The sequence below is a fragment of the Macaca fascicularis genome, chromosome 1 (assembly GCF_037993035.2).
Source record: "Macaca fascicularis isolate 582-1 chromosome 1, T2T-MFA8v1.1".
NCBI classification, from domain to species: Eukaryota; Metazoa; Chordata; class Mammalia; order Primates; family Cercopithecidae; genus Macaca; species Macaca fascicularis.
The window spans coordinates 135,607,259-135,632,504 of NC_088375.1; the positions used below are offsets into that span (position 1 = coordinate 135,607,259).

At 35.1% G+C, this 25,246-nt stretch overlaps 1 protein-coding gene across 4 annotated transcripts in view; it reads right to left on the reverse strand.

The window, feature by feature from the left end:
• Positions 1 to 4,536: 4,536 nt before the first annotated feature.
• SNX7 (sorting nexin 7) overlaps positions 4,537 to 25,246 on the reverse strand; it is a 115,166-nt gene continuing 94,456 nt past the window's right edge. For all 4 annotated transcript variants that reach the window (XM_065549249.2, XM_005542626.4, XM_065549239.1 and 1 more), the window contains one exon: positions 4,537 to 4,983. In XM_065549249.2, coding sequence (XP_065405321.1) covers positions 4,906 to 4,983 — 78 coding nt within the window. In that variant the 3' untranslated portion in view covers positions 4,537 to 4,905. The remainder of the gene's footprint in view (positions 4,984 to 25,246) is intronic.

The window sequence follows — 25,246 nt, forward strand, 5'->3', positions numbered from 1 at the left end:
GATTTTTATTCCCATCTTTCCACTGATCACTATACACATTCACACACCACACATGCATACAAACACGCCACATAACACGTTTATACCATGTATATAAGCTTAAATATGTATCTATACGTATTTCTACTGACACATATGCATGACATTCTGAACATATCTTACTATGACATGCCTTGGTAAATGTGACTATTGTTTGCTTTATCTCAGGATTCACTTATGAAGGGATTTGGAGTTTTGAAGATTTAGTAGGTAACAAGGGGAAGCTGAGGCAGAACTTTTATAATCCAAAGTAAGTGGTCAAAGTCAGCTGTTCGTAATTTATTCTTATACTTCCCAGCAATGTAGATCTGGCAGATTAATTCCCCCTTTCCACAGATGGGAAATCGGGGCCTAGAATAGTTAACTCACAAGCTCAGAATTTTAATGCTAAAATGACTATTTTTTTTTTACAGTATGTTCAGAATTTAATTCTAGTTCTAACAACCCATGTGTTTCAATGGAATCTTAATTCAGTATTTCCACATAAGAATATTTCTTACATATTGAACTCCTTATTCAATCCATTCTAATGTAAAGGTTGATTTTTTAATACAGATGAGTGCACTAACAACTCTAATTTCACAGTCTTGTGCTATTTTTTAGCTAACACAATTATGATTGACTTCCTATGTAATTATATATGCTGGACTAATGGTTTATTCACACTTGTAATCTCAAATAGATATTCTTTGAAGAGCTATTTTTACACGAGTCCTTGCTTGTTGAAAAATTTTAGGCATCAGAAGTGTTAATTATACATAGAACTAATATAATTCTAGATAGATAAAAAAGTATGTTCATTTAAAATTATCGTGTGGACATGTATTACTCTATCTTCCCCAGCACTCTTCTTTCTTCTGGATAAAGCAGCCCCTTCTTTTAGATGGTGAACACATAAGGTGGTTGAATGAAAACTGCTGTCTCCCTTTGGTCATGACTTCTTTACCTACTGTAATTTGTGTAAAAGTAGGAACTGACCTTGGCTATGATAATAATAGCACATTGGCTCCTAGCCACAAAGACTGACCTGAGACCGGTGGGTGGGACTAAGAGTGGGCTTGGCTGTATGCTAAGCCAGTTCTTCTCTCAAGAGTTTTAACTGAATTGAAGGTGGAAGGGAAGAGCTCTCTCCTTCCTAGTAGCAAAGCTGGGCACTTGTGAGCCAGGAGCTACCAGCAGACATTAATCTAGCCCAGGACTTGTCAACCTCAGCAATGACATTTGAGGTTAAAAAATTCTTTGTAGTTGGAAGCTCTACTGTGCCTTCTTACCTCTATCCACTTGATACCAGTAGCAACCTCCTCCCCAAGTGTGACAACAAAAAATGGCTCTAGGCTCTGCTAATTGTCACTTGGGGATCACACTGCCCCAGCTGAGAACCACAGAACTAGCTTCATGTAAAGGCAGCAATAGGAGAAATTGAGGCCAACCATTCAAGAGAAGTAGGGAATAGACAGAAAGAAAAATATATCTGTTCAGGACCAGTCATGGCCAAATATATCCTTTTCTTTTTGATTATGTAAACTGTTCAATTCCTTTTATTTTTTTTTTAAGTAGTTTGATTTGTTCTTTTGTCAAGTGCTATAGTAAGAATCCTGAAACAAAGCATGGTCTCTCAACAAATAGTGCAGGGACAACTGGATACCTACATGCAAAAGAATAAAAGTGGGCCTTTTCTTCACACCATACACAAAATTTAAATAAAAATGCACTAAAGCACTAAAACTCTCAGAAGAAAACAGGAATTAATCTTCCTAACCTCATACTTAGCAATGAATATGATACCAAAAGCATGAGCAACCTAAGAAAAAATAGATACTTTGGACTTCATCAAAACGAAAAACTTCTGCACTTTAAATGGCATAATCAAGAAAGTGAAAATCATAATTCGAGAGATTTGTATATTAAATACATAAAGAACTCTTACAACTCAAAAATAAAAGCACACAAAACCCGAATTTAAAAGTGGGAAAAATATGTGAATAGACATTTGTCCAAAAATACGTATATAAATGGCCATTAAGCACATGAAAATACGCATCAGGGAAATACAAATCAAAAACAATGAGATGTCACTTCATACCCACTAGGGCAGTTATAATAAAAAAATCAGAGAGTAACAAGTATTGGTGAGGACGTGGAGAAATTAGGACCCTTAACCACTGCTGGAGGGAATGTAAAATGGTGCAGCCACTTTGGAAAACAATCTGGCAGCTCCTCAAATGGCTAAACAGAGTTATAATATAACCCAGCAATCCCACTTTCAGGTATAGGCCAAAGATAAATGAAAACATATGTCCACCCAAAATCCTGTATATCAATATTCATAGCAGCCTTATTCATAATAGCCAAAGTTGGAAACAACATAAATGTCCACAAGTGAAAGGATAAACATAATAGATGAACAAAATGTGGTATAACCACGCAATGGAGTATTTTTAGCCATAAAAATAACGAAGTATTGACAAATACTACATTGATGAATCTAAGTGAAGGAAGCCAGTCACAAAAGATCACATATGATTATTCTAATATGAAATATACAGAATAGGCAAATCTATAGAGACAGAAAGAAGATTCCTTAGGCCCTGGGAGATGGGGGTTGAGGGCTAAGACAGTGACAGTTAAAAGGGATGAGGAGTCTTAAAAGGGACGGGGATTCTTTTTGAAGTGATGAAAAAGTGAAAGCAAAGTAAATAACTATAAACAAGAAAATGGCTGCATAAATTGCTGTAGATTCATTTCATGATATACTTTGCAGTCACGTAAAGAGTAGAGCTATTTTTGACTTTGAAGGTTTTCCAGAAGATATTGTTAAGTGAGGAAAGAGGCAAAATAGCATGTATAGTATGATGTCATTTTTAGATGTGTGATAAAAGATATGTGTGTATAAGTATGTACAGTATATTATGAGAATGGAAAAGTGTAAGGAAGGGTACATGCTAGTTAACATGGGTTACCTGTGCAGCTATGCATGGTATGTATTTGGGAGAGCAGTCATGTAGATGGAAAAGGAGAGGGATGAGGAAAGGCTCACAGTGCACTAAAGCTGGGAGGAAGGAGGGGAATGTATTGCACTTAAAAACAAAGCACATTTCATATTATCCCATTGAATCACTTAATGATCTGATTAACTATCATTTCTCTGCCAGGTTTTCTAAGTTTACTGTATCATTTAACAACCTGTGGGTTAGAGTCTATTATCTCCATTACCTCCAGATGGGGAAACTGAAGTTCAGAAGGCTTAAAGAGCTTGCAAAACAATACTGCTGGGGCAATTTTGATAAACAGGAAGGACTCTCACCTAAAATCTGTTTTGGATGTCAAGACTCATGATGCCACAAACACACCAAGAGGATATGAAAAGGTTTATCACTTACATCATGAGGCTTTCCGGGGAGAGCAAGGCTGGCCTCTCGGACTGATTCAAAAATGGTCTGAGGCAACTGGAAAAGGAGACCAGCTAAGGTTTTTATGGTAGTTAGCAGGTGGATTCCCATCTGTAGGGAGAGGCTTGTGTTTGAACTTTATTCCAGTCAGTGCCAAAGGAGGGAGCACTTGGGCTTTCAAAGCAGCTCGTCCAGGAGATGTGGGGCAGAAGAGGAAGAGAGAGAGGTGGGACCTACAAGCTATCAGCAGCCAAATGTCAAAATATGGAGCAAGACTTTTTATTACAGATGGTTATAAAATTTTATTTGCCAATATTTAAGAAAAATGTTTAGTTTTATATTTATAGCTGTGTGTGTATAAGTGAATCTCTTGTTTTAGTTAAAACAGTTTAAATGTCTAGTTTTGTGACACTTAATTGACAATACCCAAAATATAAAGTCGTATGTGTAAGACAGCATGCATGACCAAATACCTCAAATTTCACAGTCCTGAGAAATATCTACTTCCAAAAATCAGCGAAAATTAAATAATCAACACATTTAGCTTTTTTATATGGTTATAAAATTAATAGAAAAAATCTGTATGATCAGTATTACTAGAATATAAGCTCTGAAAGTATCTTTTTCATCACTACAGAACATAAGCACCTACATCTGTGCCTTGCATGGGATAGACAATGAATGAATGGGGAAATAAACTTGATAAACACTGTACATCTTAACAAATAAAAGCTAGGTATGAGTTGAAAGAATATGCAAAAATTTTACAAAGCCCAAATATATCTACTAGTGGGAATATAATTATATAAGGATTTCTAACTAATAACTCAAATAATAATTTAAATCTTGGAAACTTTTTAATTGTGGAAAACAATTACTTAACTTATAAAAAATCAATTTTTGAACAGTTATCATCTATTTTAATAATGTCAAATAATTTTTGGTTGTTACTTTGAATTCCTAATATTAAACTGAATAGTATTCAGAGGAAATGATAATGAAATAAAATGGAATGCACAGTATACTTGTTAACACATGCTGAACTCAATTTAGAATGTTTAAGAGGCTTGAGTTACTAGGAGGCAAGGAATACACTGCAGCCAGCCACTTCATACTAAACTTTTTATTAAAACAGTCCTTACAACATATTTAAAATGGCATGTTCCACAGTCAAATATTTAAGAAAAAAAATCTATATGCAATTATTGGCACACAAATTTAAGAACATAATTAAAACCAAGCCAGATCTCTCGCTGTATTTCTATATCTATATACATATAGATATATATCCATACAGATAGATATATTTTCAAATTCATGTCAGTGACCTGGAATACCTGAGGTTTCAAGTTGTTGGTTTTCCAGATAGTACAAAACATTTTTCATCCACTTTATAAGGGACATGGCAGATCCAGAAAGAATAACTTTGGTTAATAAATGCTGTCTCCCAAAGATCAAACAGAAGTCCTCAATGGGATTAAGGTTTATCTTCAGAGGTTTCTTCCAAGTGGAGGTTGGTCTGTGATGTAAGGAATGATTCCCACGTAGCAAGGCACTGAATAATGGAAACACACCATGAGGCAATCAATAACGGTTTACTTTCAGCATTAAAGGATTAATAAATTCTAACACATCTGTTCCTATTGCAATCTGTTCTATTCTTCTCTCCTATCATCTTGTCAGAATCCTTGTCATTTTCTACATATTTTAATTCTTAATGAGGGATGCTACTGCGAAGGGGAAAACATATTAAAGGTTAAAAAGATTAGCAAGGATTAGTTTGCTGAAATAGTCTACTATTACCCCATATCAAGAGAAAAATAAGAGCTCCACGTTATAGAGAAAAAGATGGAGCCAGTTGGAGCTGAGGAGGAGTGATGATACAAACACACTTCAGTCTGATTTGAATCCCATTATATCAAGTGTGAATTTGAGAAAGTTGATTAACCTTTATTAGTTTCTTCAGCTACAAATTAGGTTAATGATAGTACTTACCACTAGCACAACTGTGAGAATTAAATTTATATAATCTGTATAAATCTCTACGCAGAATGCATAACATAAAGTGAATGCTCAAAAAGTTAGCAACTGTTAGGATGGTCTGTCGGGAATGGGTGGAAAGACTTAAGTTATTAATGTGCCACAGGAAATGACACAGGATTGTAAGGGTCTGAAGGCATTCAGAACACATAAACATAAATGTGGCCTATTTGATTTTGCCTGAGGATGACCTTCCTAATAGACCAGTCTCAAGTATCTGTATGAAGTTTATCTACAGCATAATGTTAACAGTCTGAACGCACTTAGGATTCTTCTAAATCATACCTACTCTAATGTATATTCAGCCTGAGCCATAATGAATTTGGAAAGAAATTATGTTTTTTTTTTTTTCAAATGTGGATAGACGGCCATAGACATGTATGTTTCTACATAATATACTCCAAAGTTGGACTGAGTAACGCTGGTCCACCTGGCTCAACTACCTCCATGTCACTTCTTCTGCCTCTAATCCTTTCACAGCTTTAATGTGTCCATATCGGACAACCAGTGCTAATAACAGACTAGAGATTTTTCAAACACTGTAAAAACTCAAACATTTAAAGCTCTCAAATTATAAGTGTGTTGCATTTCAAAAAGTATGTATTCATATAATTATGTATGTGTATGTGTATGTGTGTGCGTATGCACAAACACATTTTTTTCAAACTGAAGATTTAGAATATGGGAAATACTATGTCAATTCAGATTTTCATAAAGATTACATACTGTGATTTAACTCTGAGATAGGCTCCAATAACTTAGGAAGCTAATAATAAGCTAAAAGATTTGTATAATTACAGGAGAACAGTAAAACATTGAATGACCTAATTGTCAAATAAAAAAGACACTGGGTAAAATTTACCCAATAAATTACTGGGTTAAATAGTGGGTATTTATTTTGTAATATATTTTGAAGGCCAGACTTGGGGTAATGTAGGCCTCATTAGAATAATCAAGTTTATCGAGACTTTAAGGGATACTTTTTCTTTAAGTAGCTTTAGAAGGTACTGAAAGTCAAGTACAATCCAAGAAGCACAGTAACTGTAATGAATCGATTCTGGGATTTGCTTTTATCCTCCGGTAAGTTACTAACTTTACAATATTCTAGTTCCTCAGATATATAATAATAATAGCCTCTCTCCTAGGGATGGAGAAATGACAAAATAAAATAGGAAGAGGAGGGAAGGGGAGGGGAGTAGAGGAATCAGGGTCAGGTAGTTACTACAGGAGACACCTAGTAAGAGTGGCCTCCTCTTAGACGGTACAGGAGAATATCTTAGATATCTTTAAGTATATCTAAATGCTTATACTAATGAAAAGGCATAAATTACTTCACATTTAGTATATTTTTCAAATTTTGGACTGTAAGTAATTTATAATTGTCCAAACTACACATGATTTGGGGGGCATGGAGGGTAGACATACAAAAATCTCTTCACTCAACAAATATTTTGGAGTTCTTACTATATGCCAGGCACTGTGACGGTACTAGCGCACAGCTCACAAACCAATAGAAATTAGGATTTAGCATGAAACCCAAGTAAGCAAATATAATCAACTATAGGATCTGTGATGTTACAGGACATGATGGGAGTAACAGTAATAGGATCTAAGATTGGAGTGTCCTAATGTTTCCTAGTGGAAGTAATCACTGAATGCAGACTAAAAGATGAGCAAAAGGTAGACCCCATAAATCTCAGCATGTTTGTGAAAGGTCAGTGTGAGGAAGTATAGAGTAGTGATCAAGAACTCAGGTTCAGGACTTCTGTTGCTGACCCAGAGGGTGTAACAGGGACTGGAAAGGCTCTTTTGCCTAAATCAATCAACCCAGTAGATACTATATATATAAAGCAATGGTTTTCAACACCCTGGAAATCAGGCAACAAAGGATAGTGGCCCCTGAGGAGAAAAACAAACAAACAAACAAACAAAACCAGAGTAAGCTCCATGATTACCCCAGTGTTATGGACTGAAGCCCTAATTCTAGTACCTAAGAAAGTGACTGTATCTGGAGATGAGGTCTTTAAAGAGGTCATTAAGGTAAAATAAGGTCATATGGGTGAGCCCTAATCCAATATGACTGGTGTCCTTATAAGAAGAGGAAATCTGGACACAGAGAGGAAACCAGAAATGTGAGCAAGGAGGAAGAATCATCTGAGGACACAGCAGGAAGGTGGGCATCTGTAAGCCAAGGAGAGGGACCTTAGAAGAAAGCAGCCTGCTGACACCTTCATCTTAGACTTCTAGCCTCTAGAATTGTGAGGCAACAAATTTCTGTTGTTTAAGCCATCTAGTCTTCGGAATTTTGTTATGGCATTTGTATTGGGCTGTTCTTGCATTGCTATAAATAAATACCCGAGACTGGGTAATTTATAAAGAAAAGAGGTTTAATTGCCTCACGGTTCTGCAGGCTGTATGGGAAGCTGGTGCCAGCATCTGCTCAGATTCTGGGGAGGCCTCAGGAAGTTCACAATCATGGCGGAAGGTGAGGTGGGAGCAGGCATGCCACATGGCGAATGCAGGAGTGGTGGGGGCAGTGCTACACACTTTTAAACAACCAGATCTCATGTGAACTCAGAGCAAGGGCTCACTTATCACCAAAGGGATGGCCCAAGCCATACATAAGGGATCCAACACTATGATCCAAACACTTCCACCAGCCCCAACTCCAACACTACGGATGACATTTCAACATGAGATTTGGGCGGGGATGAATATCTAAACTATATTAGCATCCCTCTAATATACCAGCTTGTTGCCTTAACAGAATTTCCAGGCCATGGTGAAGGGAGACATTACCTGGCTGACTCACTGAGTTAAAAGGATAGAGCTAAGAGTTAGAGAAAATGCAGCTAGAGTTCATAGACCAGAGTAACAGAGAAGAGAGTGGTGTATAGAGACAAAACTCTGGAGATGTGCGGAGGATGCACCATACCAAGCAGAATACTGATTGGCACATGCACGTGAGAAGACTATGAGACACAGGGGAAAAAAGCCATCGGGAAGGATCAAACAGTATCCAGCATTGTCATAGGGCCTACAATAGTACAAGATCCCATCAAGCAGACTGCAAAATCACTTAATTCATTATCTGCAAAATTTATCACTGTCAGAACACACTATAAAAAATGTTAAAAAAAAAAAAAAAAGCTTATTTGGCAGAAAAAAAAGAGACCAGATAGAAATATGGATCTATAAATAAATGACATAGTAACTACATGAGTACATATGATACATACTTTATTATTTAAATGTATTAAAATATATGAATTAAAAAAAGGAAAATCTTACAGGGCTTGTAATACATGTAGAGGTAAAATGCATGACAAAAACAGCATAAAGGTCAGGTGGAAGGGAATGAAAAAACACATTTGTAGGTTCTTATATAGGCAATATAATACTACCTGAAGGTAGACTATGACAAATTTAAGATACATACAGTAACCTAAAAATAACCACTAAAATAATAAAAGAGTTATACCTAATACAAAAGAGTTATATCTAATACACCACAAAGAGATGTAAAATGAAATCATGTAAAATTGTCTATCAATTCAAAAGAAGGCAAAAGAAGAAAATGGGAACAATGTACAGACAGGACAAATAAAAAACAGCAAGATAAAAGACTCAAATATACCAATAATCTACTCAAATGTCTATATGCTAAACACACCATTAAAAGATGCAGATTGCCAACCGAATTAAAAAAAAGACCTACCTATACTTTGTTTAAATTTCTTATAAATATTTTAAATATAAGGACAAATATAGTTAAAATTAAAAGGATTAAAAAATATGTATATGGCCAGGCACAGTGGTTCATGCCTGTAATCCCAGCAGTTTGGGTGGTTGAGGTGGGAGGATCGCTTGAGCCCAGGAGTTTGAGATAAGCCTGGGCAACACAGTGAGCTCCTGGGTTTATTTTTTTTAATTAAAAAAAATTATATATATATATATATATGTTTTATTGTAACACATGTCAAAAGAAAAGCTAGCATGCCTACACTAGTATCAGAAATGTAGATTTCAGAGCAAAGATCATTATCAGAGATAAAGATGATCATTTCATAATGATAAAAGGGCCAACACATCTAGAGGACATAATTTAAAATGTTTACACACATAAAAGAGTTTCATAAAAACTGACAGAAATACAAGGAGAAAGACAAATCTACAAGCATAATTGATTTTGATACCCCTCTCAAGAACTGACAGAATGTGTGGACAGAAAATCAGCACTCATATAGAAGATCTGAACCACACTATCAATCAAGTTGACCTAATTGAGATCTACAGGACAAAAGCAGAATACATATTTTCTTTCACGTGCCCATAAAACATTTACCAATATAGATCACATTCTGGCCATACAAGAAGTCTTGATAAATTTTAAAAGATTCAAGCCATATAAAGTATGTTCTTTGAACATAATGGAATTAAACTAGAAATCAGTAACAGAAAGATATCTTTAAAATCACCGAATATTTGAAATCTAAACAGGACAATTATAAAAAGCCTCCAGTGTCAAAGGACAAATCAAAGGAGAAATTAGAAAGAGTTTTGAACTGAATATGAAAACACGACACAGCAACAATTTTGGTATGCCATTAAAGTAGAACATAGAGATTTTTTAGCACTAAATGCCTACATATGAAAGGAGGAAAGATTTCAAATCAATGACTTTAGTCTCTACCTTGAAAACCAAAAAAAGAACAATTAAATGCAGAAGAAAAAAAAAAACAAAAACAAAACAGAAAAGAGCAAAGTGGGACTCGATGAAAGAAAAAAGAAAAACAATCAAGAAAAATCAATGAAACTGACATTAGATCTTTGAGAAAATTAAACTTTTAGCCATGCTGCCAAGGGTCAGGAATGAGAGGTTTAATGTTAGTTCAGACTCTACTAAAGGAAAAAAGAAAATTATGAAGATCTTTTTTTTTTTTTTTTTGGAGACGGAGTCTTGCTCTGTCACCCAGGCTGGAGTGCAGTGGCCGGATCTCAGCTCACTGCAAGCTCCGCCTCCTGGGTTTACGCCATTCTCCTGCCTCAGCCTCCCGAGTAGCTGGGACTACAGGCGCCCGCCACCGCGCCCGGCTAGTTTTTTGTATTTTTTTTTTAGTAGAGACGGGGTTTCACCGTGTTAGCCAGGATGGTCTCGATCTCCTACATTTGACAATGTAGATGAAATGGACCAATTCCTTGAAAGACATAAATTACCAAAATTCACCATAGAAGAAACCAATAACCCAAATGAATCTGAATTTGTAGTTAAATATCTTCATACACATACACAAATTTCCAGGCCCAGAATTCTTCACTGGTGAATTACAGCAAACATTTAAGGAAGAAATCATACTAATTCCATATAATCTCTTCCAGAAAATTGAAGACATGGGGATGCTGTCCAAAATACCAGAGCCAAAGATATTCCAAGAAAAGAAAACTACAGACTATTATTCCTCCTAAACATAGATATGAAAATTCTAAATAAAATTTTGGTAAATCAAATATAGTAATTTCTATAAACAATTATGCATCATAACCAAATGGAGTTTATTCCACGAATGCAAGATTGGATTAACATCCAATTATTTATCAAATGATAATATTAAATGCAACATTATCTCAATAGAGAGAAAACATTTATCAAATTCTAATGTCCATTCCTTATTAAAAAAAAAAATTCTCAGCAAATTAGGAATAAAGGAGAAGTTCCACAACCTGAGGAACAACACCTCCAAAAAGCTACAATAAACATCATATGCAGATATGCAATAAATATTAGCTATTATCAGTATTTTATTGCTTTTCAATAGCAAAAAAAACACAAAAACTGAGTTTCATAAACCACTCACAAATCTCTTTCACCAAATGTCAAGTTTAAAAAAGAAGGAAATACAAAAATTCCGAAGTATATCTTTAAAAAATCTACCCACAATGTTTACGAAACAGAAAACTATTAACTGGGTGGAGAGGGCTGATGGGAACAGCACCACACTTTACATTTAGAGAAAAGCCCTCAGTTTCCTTTGCAAACCATCTTTCTGCTAGAGCTCTCTGGTTTGCTCTCTGCAAACCCATACACAATCTTGTATCTGGTACCCCTGCAGGGCAGCCCCAAAGCAATTACTACTTTCAGAAGATATTAGGTATTTTTAATAACTGCAAAACTATCATTTAAATAAACTTCTGAACATTCTCCAGGTAAAATTCAAAATGAAATTCTAAGCAGCCTGCTCTATTTAGAATTCTTGTCTAATAAGTGATTCAAATTGCACCAAAGATGGTGTTAGTCCTCAAGTGAACAAACTCCTATCATTTTCATATTCTGCATTAACTATGCTAGTTTAATAAAGGTCTAAGATATTCAGCAGTTGTCCATGCTAATTAGTGATGTGAGCTAATATTTTCATTTCTAAAGTAAGTACTAAAAGGGATAGTAAAACATGGTAAGACAGACAAATTAGCTATTTCATGATTTCCTTATCTTCCATACCAGAAGCAGAAAAAGTATGTGTTTTGAAATACAGAATATTATAGAAAAATTGACATAGGATAGCAACAGAAATAACATTAACAACTGTCATATACTGATATGAATATTTGGTTAGGCAGTATAATGATTGCTTTATATATCACCTTCTTTAAGCCTCACAATGACTACTGTGAATCCTATTTGACAGGTGAGAAAGCTGAGGCTCAAATGGTCTAAGTGTGTTTACATTATAAATCTCATCAATTGTATGCCAGTATTTTTCCATCAACAAATGGATAGTCAATCTCCTGAACCATCACCAGGGTACATTTAATAAGTCACTGGGTCATGAGAATGAGATGCCTTTCTTTCACATAGTAGAAGGATGATTTTGGAAGGAGAAATAGGTAAGAAACCCCGATTGCTGGGGCATCAGGCTGATCACATTTTAGGAAAGAGTATTTACAAAAGGTGAGTGTATGGAAATTAATTCCCTTCATGTATCTTGGAAATTCTGTATATATTTCTAGGAACGTATCTATTCTTTGAAGAAGACTGAATTAATACATGTCAGGAATATGGTAAGTGCTCAGTAAATGCAGACGACGCTATAGAGAAGGAATATATTGAACAACTGATGCTAAGATGCTGGCCATCAGAAAACTGCACTTTTCTATTTGAACACTAACCAACTGATACTTTGGTTTCTATTGCTCTCCAAACATGTAAATATTAAGTTTTGCCCTAAAAGCCTGAACCCCACTTATGTTGCTGACCAATATGGTTTTCTTCTGGGCCTGCAAAGCTGAGATCTGACCTTGAACTATGCAGCTCCTGACGCTACCAGATAACTTTGGGATTCTTGATAGCAGGTTTTTAATTAAATAAATGTAATTGCCTGTTTCCACCAATGTTTAATATTCACCCGTGTTACCTGATATCCTGCACATATATCAAATTAATGTACACAAATCTTTATAAACAACAAAAAGATGATCTCTAAGGCTCCTTAAATTTCTTTGCTCTTGAGTATGAAACCTAAGGAAAAACTCAAGACATATATTGTTTATACCATATAGTTAAGTAATTTATTACAGTGAATATTTACTGTGCTCAGGATTACAATTGGAAGATATAAAGAATCGTTAATACAACCAAAAAAAATCTCAAAACCTAGTGTGAGATTTGCTTATAAGTTAATATTTTTAAAAGATGTTTCTATTTATTTGGCTTTGCATTGTCATCAAACAATTTTTTCCACTTTTAAATCATTACAGTGAGTGAAGAAAGTATCTGTCAAAACCAGAGTAGTAATAAAAAAATATCCAGCAACACTGCTGGCCTGACATTTAATAGTTCTGGTTAGCTCATTCTAGCTTTGGATTCTCATACTATCATGGGAGAACCAACAACAACAGGAGTTCCACTTCCATTTGAATAAGATGTCATCATTTTCCATACATACTGTTTTATTTCATGCAATAATCTTCTGATGAAATCAGGTAATTTCATTTTACAGTTAAGAAAAATGACTCTCATAGTGCAGTACTGTGTTTTTTTCCAGTGCTCTATAGGAAACCATGGTGAACAGCTCCTTCTCACTGCAGAAAAAAATAAGCTGATAAATATGCTCTACATGCAACGAGCCAAGATGTGGATTGACCGGAAAAAAAGCTTATCACAAATCCTCGTTAATTGAGAATCCCGTACACGTTTCCCCCAGGTGGCTGCAGTTGTGGCCAAAGGCAAGTGCAATTTCTCTTTGAGGAGGGAACTCAGACAAAGAGAACCACCACAGGAAGGCGAGCCAGAGGTGGGGAAAACAGACCCAACAGGTAAACGAAGCCTTTCTGTTTCTACACACAGGCTGACAACCTCCTCAAATGCAGTACACACAGATAGAATACGTAGAAAATTAAGTTTTAATTCCAAAACTAACTTTCAGTTTTGAAAATAAATCTCTTGATACTTCACTAAAGGTGGTGACATTTTGCATTAGAAGAGGTAAATGTCTCTTCAGTTCTCATAAGCGGGTAGTAATCCCACAGGCAGATGTGATCAAGTTTTCTAAAGAGTAAATGGTGACAATAATGGTATTTCTATAGATAAGATACAGCTTTCAGTGGAAGCTTCCACATTTGAGAATCACTATTTTCTCAAGCTTGTGGGATATGAAGATGTTCTGTTCTACAGTGTGATTTCAGGCAAATTTCTTTATTGCTCTGGGCCTGTTTACCTATTCATAGTAAGGGTTTGAACTATGTGTGTCCGTTAAGTTTCATCCCAGAACTAAAATTGAAGATTTCCAGAGGCTAACCATGGCTGACAAGAAGTTGGCAAATGAAATCATATATAGTTTGTAAATATGCCTTGCTCTGCTTTGCTTGACCCAGTGTGGAATACAGCAAACATAAAATTTTACTTCTCCTCCTTGCATTTGGTATTTATAAGATAATTGTCATTATAATTTCCAAAGATAAGATTCATAAACATATGAGAAATATTTTCAGTACCACTACAGCTGCTTGTACTACTAGTAGCCAACATTTACTGAATCCTTATTAGACACTGAGTTAACTGCTTTTCTTTCATTCATTCATCCATTCATTCATTTAGCAGCTTTAAAACCTGTTTTCTATGGTGGCAATTTTGGGCTCAAGTAAAATTAGTGGCTTAAGGCATATGCTGGTTAAGACTCCTGGAAATACCTGATGAGCATAAAATCTTATAAACAATTTTTAGTGACTCACTGGGAATGTTAACCTTTGCTTCTAAGACTTCTCTTTCATCTTTACGTATTCCTTTCCATCCATACATATATGTATATGCACGTACATTTATATTTTAAAACCCAAACAAATCTATGGCATTGTCAGCACTTCATCGATGAGGATACTGAGGCTCACTACAATTAAAAAAAAAGTCCTTAAGGTCACTCAGCTAAAAGTCAGAAGTCATTTGTCCAAAGCCCATGCCCTTAGCCACCATGTGATGCCTATGTAACAGCTGATATCTCCATAGGTAATGACACCACACTGTTGATAGAAACAGCTAACTAGAAAATTTTTCATCCAAATTATTACATAAGTCAAAATAAAATATAATTACGTATTTCTGTGGTAATAAAGTAAAATAACTAGACATTTACCTAATAATAATGATACTTATTATTAGAGAATATGTAAAAGTCACACCTTCCCATATATTTATTTTAAAACGGGAAATTCCCATATTAAGCCACATAAAGCTGTTGTGCGTAAACTTTTCACCTTTAATCAAAAAGCACCTTTTAGAGAGAGTACCATAATAATTACATCTTTCTCAATAAGCTACCAACTGGAAATATGACTGAGTTTCTTCTAAGTATTTTAACGTCGTCTCAAATGATCCTGGACACAGCTGATATCACCTACATTTGAGAAAACATTGAAGCTCAAATTGGCAATCATTTCTCTACTAGGTCAATAGCATCATGAAATTATTTATCATCTATAAAAATCATTAGGTTATGCCTACAATGACAGCAATAGGGTGTGTAACATTTTAGTAACTGTGTTTTAATCTCCTAAACCTGAAATTGAAACACTAATGAAAACTTTCAGGAGGTACATATTTTCAAATTCTGGTATGTAATCAATCTGGAAATTAGAGTTGATACTACCAGAGAGAAGCAACTTTTATTATTTTGCAATAGCTCAAATTATTCATTAAATTTCATTTTTGGAAAAGTCTAAATTCAGCTTCTGAGAATCATTTGCCAATTTATAATTTTAGAAATACCAATAACTTAAAAATAACAGGATTTGCAGATTATTTTTCTAAAAATTACTTTTACATATCTCTCAAGAATGTAAGTGATAAGTGTGCACTTGTAATTATTGCAAATATTTAAATGACTGCAACACAGTTAATGCAAAAGGACTCATTAGCTACAAACGCCATCTTGTGGTCCATTTTTTTATTATTCTGTAGCATTATTCTGTAGATGTCTAACTCAAGATCTGATAAAGCCAGATGGAGCCCTAGATAAAATTTAATCTATTTCTCTCATTTTTATACATGAGGAAATTGGGGCTCTGAAAGGTCTAACATATTGGAAATCTTTATAGGAGAAATTAACATAAGAGCCAAAATTTAAATTCATATCCTTATAAACTCATACTTTTGCTACACCACAACATCATTGTTGTTTACTTAAAACTAAGCCAATTACATGAAGTCTATCCAGTTTAATGCGAGACACTTCAGACATTAAGCTTATCTGTTTTTGTGTAAGCATACGTTGAAAGTACAACAAACTATACAGATGAGCACATTTACCTTTGGATTATTAGAAAATTAAGGTGCAACTATGATGCTTAAGCACATTATTTTATAGTGTGTTACATATGTGTTCCAGTTTTATTCTCCTAAAGACTTGTGAGGGATGTATGTGAAAGGGATATGGGGTGGGGGAAGGGAGGAATACCTCTATTTGGCAGTTTAGCAAACTGGGTATATAGAGAGGACATGATTAGGACTTTATAATTAGCTAATGCAGGCATCATGGTATCCAACTTTAATTTTTTCCATTAGAAGACCCACCTTTCTTATTTGTGATAAAATGCTGTGTGTGTGCGTGTGTGTGTGTTTAAATCATTTCTTCCTTTTCTATACAGAAACTATTATATTGGCCCATAGTATGTAGTCTGTCATTTACAAAGCACAATAAGCAGAATGTCCTTGATTCAGAAACTAGACATTTTTAGAAATTATTTCATTATTATGTGCAATCTCCTTCCATGCAAATCCCTGATTAACTACATAAAAACTTATGTAGCCCAAAGGATGGGAAGCAGCACAGACTATGGCATGATATAACTGTCTATTTCACACCTAAGGTCACTTTATTTGCATAGATAATTGAGAACAAATTACATTACAGAATATAGGGGACTGATGAGAATATTTTCAATCGAAGTTTTGAAAACCGCAGAAAGCTGGCTGGGTGCGGTGGTTCACACCTATAATCCCAGAACTCTGGGAGGCCAAGGCAGGCAGATCACTTGAGGTCAGGAATTTGAGACCAGCCTGGCCAACATGGTGAAACCTCGTCTCTACTAAAAATATAAAAAATTAGCCAGGCATGATGGCAGGTGCCTGTAATCCCAGCTACTTGGATAGTTGGGAGGCTGAGGCAGGAGAATCGCTTGAACCTGGGAGGCAGAGGTTGCAGTGAGCTGAGATTGGAGCACTGCACTCCAGTCTGGGTGACAGAGCAAGACTCCATCTCAAAAAAAAAAAAAAGAAAAAAAAAAAAAGTAAAAACCTATAAAACAACAAAAATATTTAAGACTTACATGACACATAATAAAAGGTTCACAACTAGATGGAAACATGAGCTATAGCTATGGATTTTGAAAATTTAATTCAGAGCAGAAATCACACTTAATCAAACAACAAAATAAGTACATAATAGTTAAGAATTCTGAAAATGACAACTAGTTGATTCTAAAGTTTCCTTAGAAATAAATAAAAATAAAATTCTGCTGCATTTAAACTTAATTCTACCACTGACTGTATTTTATATGCTTTATATGATGCTTGAATATTAAATCGATTATAAACTTTTAAATGAGAAAGGACACTATCTATATTAAGTGTAAGAGATCAACAGACTTGTAAAAACCAGAAGGCACTTCAGAGCAATGCTTCTTAAACTATCCGTGGTGAAGAACAATGGTTTTGTTTTTTCTTCTTTCAGTCTTCTAAGGACCATTAAGTGGTCTTACTGGCCATGACTAGTCTGTAATTCATGCCACATGCAAATCACCACAAAGGCTGGACAATACTTGAATTGTTCCATAGAATTCAACAAGTCAAACTTCCTAATCACCCACTTGGATGTCTTGGCAATGTGGAATCGCTATCAAAGATTCCAACTGATTACTTGCAACTTCTAAATTGAATCTGTAATAACTTATGGAATGAATATCAGTCCACACTTAAAGTAGCATTAGAGATCAACACTATTACCCAAGATTTCCTAAACTATGTTCGGTAGAACACTCATCCTGCAAGAAGAAACACTGATCTAGTCAAGAAAAGTATTATGTCTTCAGATTCACAACCATATAAGCACATAAAGTACTCTGAGAACTTCTTTAGTAAATAAGCCTGCTTAACTACTTAATAATTACTTTGTTCTTTTTTTTTTTTAAGTCAGAAATATCTTCTAATACAATAGGACCTTAATATGACTCTCATAAAACTTAAATTTTGAAAAAAATTAAGATTTTTTTCAAAATTAATTAAGAGGTCACCAAAACAAATACCCAGAAAATTAAATAAATTGACTTCTAAAAAGCATATTATCATTCTCCATGCTAACGACTAACTTATGGAAAATAACTTTGGCTTAAATATAAAGATTCCTGCAGACAGAAACTAGTTAGATTTTAGATTTACCTCTTGGAATGTGAAAGCAGGACCTTATCAACAACATAGAAGATAATACTTACCTTCTTATTTGCTATGGTAGGGGAATATTCATCTATACATCAGTGAAAAGTTGCATCAAATTATGCAAACATAAGTTCAAAGGCAGTAGGCTATAATAGAGCAGTGTTTTAAGCCATGTTGAATTAAAATCTACTCTGTCAAGACCTCATGGTTACCTAAGCTCGTTCAAGTGGTGTTAAAATGAACACTCTAATGAGCATTAGAAATCTTATATCTCTATCATCTGTTTGTTTTCCCTCTGTTTTCTAGAGAACATTTCAGACATTTACTCCATAAATGGTTTCTGTGAGCAAACAAATTCGGTATGTGAGAGGATAAAGAAAGGTGAATAGGTTTCTTTCCTAAGAATTTCTTAGAAACATAAACATGCTAAGATGCGTTGCCAACCTTCTCCAACAAAACGAAACAGTATAAGCTAAATGGGAGTAATCTGGCTATCAACTTGCCATCCTCAAGAAGTGGAAGTAAAGGATTGTGGGATAATGTATACCACAAATATACAATAATTAGAGACTCAACGAACTGTGCCCAGAGACTTCCTCTGATATTTATAATAGTCAACTTTTAAAAAGTTATTTGTGAAATATCTTAAATGTAGATTTCCCTGAGCTCAGCTTACAATTCTTGCCTCTTCACTTATCCAAATTTCCTGGTAATAACGTGTCAAACTGAGAAGGCAGTTTCTTGGAGTCTAATGGCGGCTTGCCTCCAAAGATGTTCTAGAATCACAGAAGACTATTCCATCTCTGTATCTTTTGCTCTGACCATTTCTATGTTTCTTTAGATTCTATTTGAAATAAGAACTGATTGCTCAACAAAAAAGTGATATAGTTGGTAAAAAGGACAAGGTTAATAATCAATAACAATGTTGGTCTCTTGAAACACAAGGAGAACACTCTATTCAATGTATTGCCATTTAATGGCATTAAGAAGATGAAAAGTTGCTGTTTTCCTTTTGATGATCATCCCTAAATAAATTAGATGATCCACAGAAAAGTAGCATGATGTAACCTGAATTTCTTAATGCATTCAGGCTTCCAGTGAGTACTTCCCAATGAATAAGACAGCAGATAATGTAGGTACAAGGATGTAACGAATTGGAAAAGTTAACTGGTATAAAAATGGCTAGACTGAGTAAACTTCTAAGCTTCTTATCCTCTCGAGCTGGTGTGTTTGCTTTGCCAGAAATATAGCCTACATGTAACTGGAATCTATTCAATTTTAGGGTGTATAATGTAGTTCTGAGATATTCTTCACATAGTTCCAAAGACATAGAATGCTCTTTTCTGAAGGCCTATTTTAGCACCAGGGCATCTGTCTTCTGAGGTCTAGGGTTTAGGTCAGGCTTTAGTAACTATTAGGAGGCATGATTGTAAAAAGAAATGCACCTTGTTATGGGTTCAAAATTCCCTGTCCTGGATAACTCTGGATTATTCCAGCTCTAGTCAGCTTCTTTGTTTTCATAATAAGGAAAGAGAATTTAACTTTAAAGAAGGTGCCTCTTGACAGAGATTCAGCCCAGGAGTCTTTTTTATGGCCAACATAAAAAAAAAATGATTCAATACAGACCATCTATTACACCTCTGTTCCAACAATTTTAAAGAAAACTCAAACACTACCTGCCATTTCTTAGGCTAAAAACTATGCTGAACAACTCTATGTGGGTAACTCCCCTACCATATCCACTCTTCTCTCTCTAAGACAGGCTATTGACAAAGGGTTGAGCAAGTATTGACTGTGCCTGGTGTGTATCTGAAGTTACAAAGGAGGTTAACTACTTTGGAAACATTGTTCCAGTATTGCTGAAAACCTTCTCTGGGATTCACCTAGGAAAGTAACATGGCCTGCATTTCTTCTGAGTAAGTGACGGTCTGTCAGTCTTCCTTCTATGAGTAAATTTAGAATTAAGAGCTTCAACTGAGGCTTTGTAAGCACTGCTTTCAGGTTGGTAAAGGGCGGGCTTTTGCACCACTCACTGAAAAACAGAAGACACCCAGCCATCTCTTTGTGGCAATGGATAGTTTTTGTTTTATTACGTCTTCAAATGTACTGGATTTTAGTTAACTTTCATTTGTATTTGCCTAACCTTTTCATCTTATACTTTCATTCTCCTTCATGGATAAAACAGCAGTGAAATAGAAATGAGGTAGTTCTGTTTTCTTCGTTCCCATTACACAGTTTCCACTAGGAATTCATTTTTATTAATTTCTTGATAACACATGAATTCCTAATTTTCTTGCTTCCAAAGAGGCTCCTCATACCTACTCTCATTTGACTCTGGTGCTGTTTGGAAGCTCTTCACATTTTTTTCCCCCAAAAACTCTCTGTTTCCCGACATATGCTTTCACTGATATTGCCTGTGTTTTTCTGTATTCTTCCTTGACTGTATCCTCCTCTATCATCTTTGTTTCCATGGTCCATGGTCCACAGGTACGATTGTGTCAGGTTCTTCACCTGCTTCATTCTTTTCACTTTTAAGAATTGCCCACTCGGCCGGGCGCGGTGGCTCAAGCCTGTAATCCCAGCACTTTGGGAGGCCGAGACGGGCGGATCACGAGGTCAGGAGATCGAGACCATCCTGGCTAACCCGGTGAAACCCCGTCTCTACTAAAAAATACAAAAAACTAGCCGGGCGAGGTGGCGGGCGCCTGTAGTCCCAGCTACTCGGGAGGCTGAGGCAGGAGAATGGCGGAAACCCGGGAGGCGGAGCTTGCAGTGAGCTGAGATCCGGCCACTGTACTCCAGCCTGGGCGACAGAGCGAGACTCCGTCTCAAAAAAAAAAAAAAAAAAAAAAAAAAAGGAATTGCCCACTCCTCTCAAGTCATGTTCTCATTTAGAGTGTATGATTTTCAAAGTATAACTAACTTTTCTCTAATTTTTTAAGCTACTTTACTAAATTCTAGGAAATATGACTGAGAATGGCCAAGTTTTCCTTCTTTGCTTTCACCCCCCAGATTTTGAAAATAGTACTGTCTCCTTATGGAACTGTCATGTTAAGATAACAGTTCTTTGTCAGTCAGAATTAAGTCTAGGGAGACTATTCCCCTCATTGCTCCTTTCAACTCACAGATGAGCACAAATCGATACTTTTTCTGATTTTCAGCTTTGAATAGAATGAAATTTCTGACAGGAATCTAAATGCCATCCATCCAAATCTTGCTTAGGTAGCAGTTTTATCATCATTATCAATATAGATTAACCTCTTAAGCTCTGAATACTTGGAAATTGTCCTATTTGGACCAGGATGGTTTCAAGTAAATATATACACAATCTACAAAATGTCCCAAAGTATGCAGTATAATATTAAGTTTAAAACAAACAACCATTTCACTAGAATTTATTTCACCATTTTCCCAACACAAGAAGAAATAAATCCCTAAATAAGTAAAACTACACTTGAAGAACCTTCTGGACACTCAGCGCTTATTCATACTTATTTATTTATTTATTTACTTACTTACTTATTTATTTTTCGAGATGGAGTCTCGCTTTGTCGCCCAGGCTGGAGTGCGGTGGCGCGATCTCAGCTCACTGCAAGCTCTGCCTCCCGGGTTCATGCCATTCTCCTGCCCCAGCCTCCTGAGCAGCTGGGAGTACAGGCATCCGTCGCCACGCCTGGCTAATTTTTTTGTATTTTTAGTAGACACCGGGTTTCACCATGGTCTCGATCTGATCTCCTGACCTCGTGATCCACCCGTCTCGGCCTCCCAAAGTGCTGGGATTACAGGGGTGAGCCACTGCACCAGGCCCATACTTAGTTTTTAGAGGACTGCTGTGAGATCTACTTTTACAAAATTTCTGTGATTTTTAAATGAGCCATAAGTAACTAGACTGGGATTTTAAGAAAACATTAGTAGTACTGTTCATCTGGCTAGATGGTATACCCTTATAATCATTTTTTTTCTTTTTCTCATTTATCTTTCAGAAATTTTCCTTTGCTATAATTGTTTTTCTGCTTGCTAGATGTCCATTTAAATATATTTGTGTTATCTGCTAAGAATAGAACCTTTTATTGAGTCTGTCCATTACAATCAAGTAAAAAAACTAATTTAAATACTTCGCCATTAGAAAAAAATAACGTTAGGGTTGTATTAATCAAATAAATGAATAAATATTTTTATATATTATTTTTCCCCAATCAACTTTAGCCTCCTAACAGCAAAACTTAAGTGTGAATTTGGATCATCTCTCCCCAGGCTGCACCACCCGTGTTTAGCACAGGGCTTCAATAACAGAATCTCACATAAATGAGTTTACATGAGGGAAGTGACATTCCTAAATAAGACTGATAGAATAAGAAATGCAGTAATCATGGACCTGCTTATTTCTTGAAATTCTTACCAAGTTTTCAAAAAGCTAATATTTATAATTATTTTTAATAGTATACTTATGATAGAAAAAAAGAAAAAAACAAATGTTCAACTATTAATTATCTAAGCTAATATACATCAGTATGATGTATCATAAGAAAATTATGACACTATGTGGAAACATGTAAAATAAATGAAAAATATGGAACTCAAAATAATATATATTCATTTTAACGATTGTGACACTAAATAACTAAACATATGTGTTTTTATGCTGACACATTCCAAAGACCCATGCAGAAAATCTAACAATAATTTAATCTTAAAATAGCAAATTATTTTCTGTAATTATATATAAATGAACCACTCCCTAGGAGAAAGGATTATATGGGTATTCTTTATCCTCATCATACATTTGTGTACTGAGCTTTTGTTGCTGTAATTGTTTGTTTTCAGTGAGCCTGTATTAATATTATAACCAGAAAAATAAGATAATAAAATAAGCATTTCCATATATCCACTAATAATTTTAAAATAAACTATTCAAAGGAATGAACTATATTATAAAATAAGCTATGCAAAGGAATAAACTATATTCCTTTATCATATTCACTTAACTACAAACTGCAATTTGGCAAAAATTAACATTAGTAGAAACTTGGGCCAGCAAGACTGCAGAGAGAGGAGAGCACTACCTCCATGAGTTACAGAGAAGGTCATGTGAGATACCACATGTGAGATACAGAGCAGGCCCGGATCATAGCAGGTACTCAGAAATGTTAATTTAGCAGGCACATATTAAGAATCTGCATAGACACATTGGAACATAGCTCCTTTTACTAACCCTACCCTTATCATAACTCTTGTGAATTCCCTACCCTTTCTTACTATCAACCTTGTCCTTGATATGTTAGAGACAAATAAAACAAAGACATTAAATGACCAAAAGGACATCAGAGCTGTCTGTCACCTCCTTAGTAACAAAGGTGATTTCACTGGACTGGGTAGACGGTTCCCCATTTTTTGTGCTCATCCAGCCGAAAGGTAATTGTTCTCTTTTATATTAATAGTTCTTGCCAAGTCCAGAGCTATTCCAAAGCAGTTCCTAAATGGCTGCACTTTCCTGTCAGAATGTCCAAATAAGCCCTCAAAGTCTAATTGTAAGAGGACATTGGACAGCCAAGTGAATTCAATGATATTAAAATAAAGTTTTGAGAAGAATGTGCTCTTCCAGTTCATAAGATAAGCCAGGAATCACTTCCTCTCAAGCTTTCATCATTAGCACCATCAGCATTGACAACAACAAAGCAGATTTTCTTTTGCACCTTCAAGAAAAATGTTAGGAAATATCCACGCCCTGTATCCAACATGTCCTGTTTTACTGTTTTAGAATCCCTTTACATTAGCAGGAAGTCATTTTCTTTCGTTATTTGAGTATCAGTGTACTTTGAAATCATTCATCCTGCTCAAGTGGATTTTTAATTTTATTGTTTTATTATTCATTTGTTTAAAAAGACTCAACACATTTATCCTTAATTATTGGTCATATAGAACAAAATGTGAATAACATCATTTTACCTAGTAAAAGTTTCATTTGAGACACCCGTTGTGGATTTAGAATCAACTCTCTCCCAATAAATTCATACATCTAAGTACAACATGACACTGATTATTACATGTTCTTAGATGTAATAGATGCCTCTAAGTATAACATGACACAATTATTGTACAATATGATAATAACTGGAGTTCGATACAGACCCATACCTCATATTTATAATCTAATTTCCCTCTGCCATTTTAATATTTAAGTTTTAATATCTAAACAATCTGTGACCAGAACTTAATACAGGTAAATCCAAAGGCAAATGTATATATACCCTGTTTCATCCATCACACTAGGAACAGACCCTTTTGGGAATACTGATGAAAAAAGAAGTATTTCCATTAGAATGTGATGAAATTAAACAGGAAATGAATGGTCTCTGGAACATTTCTCTTCCCTGTATATCTGAGATATTCTGATGTTAATAGTTAGTGGCGGATTGTTGCTGTTTAGGCCTTAATCTTTCGCTAAGAATCCTTGACCATTTAAGGGTTCCAACTTCTTGATTTTGTTTTACTGGACTGATGTGCCAAATCTGTTACAAGTTTTTCACTCAGGAAAAAATTCAACAAATAAATGGAGCTATAAGGATCTCTGGAAGTTATACAAATGAAAAACAATGATCCCTCCAAATTTATACATTTAAGATGGAGGACACTTGATATATTTTTGTAACATTTAGAACTGTAGTACACTTGGGGAAAGAGTTAAAAACATCACACACTGATAGAAACTGCTGTGAAAAACAAAATTTGCAATATGGCACAGCGATGCTCTTTTAACTGTTTCTAAGAAAGGAACATTTTATATAAACTGAATTCAATCAATGAGACTGAAAAAAATACGTATTTACGTGAGAAGTATGGTTAAAACCCAAACATTTTA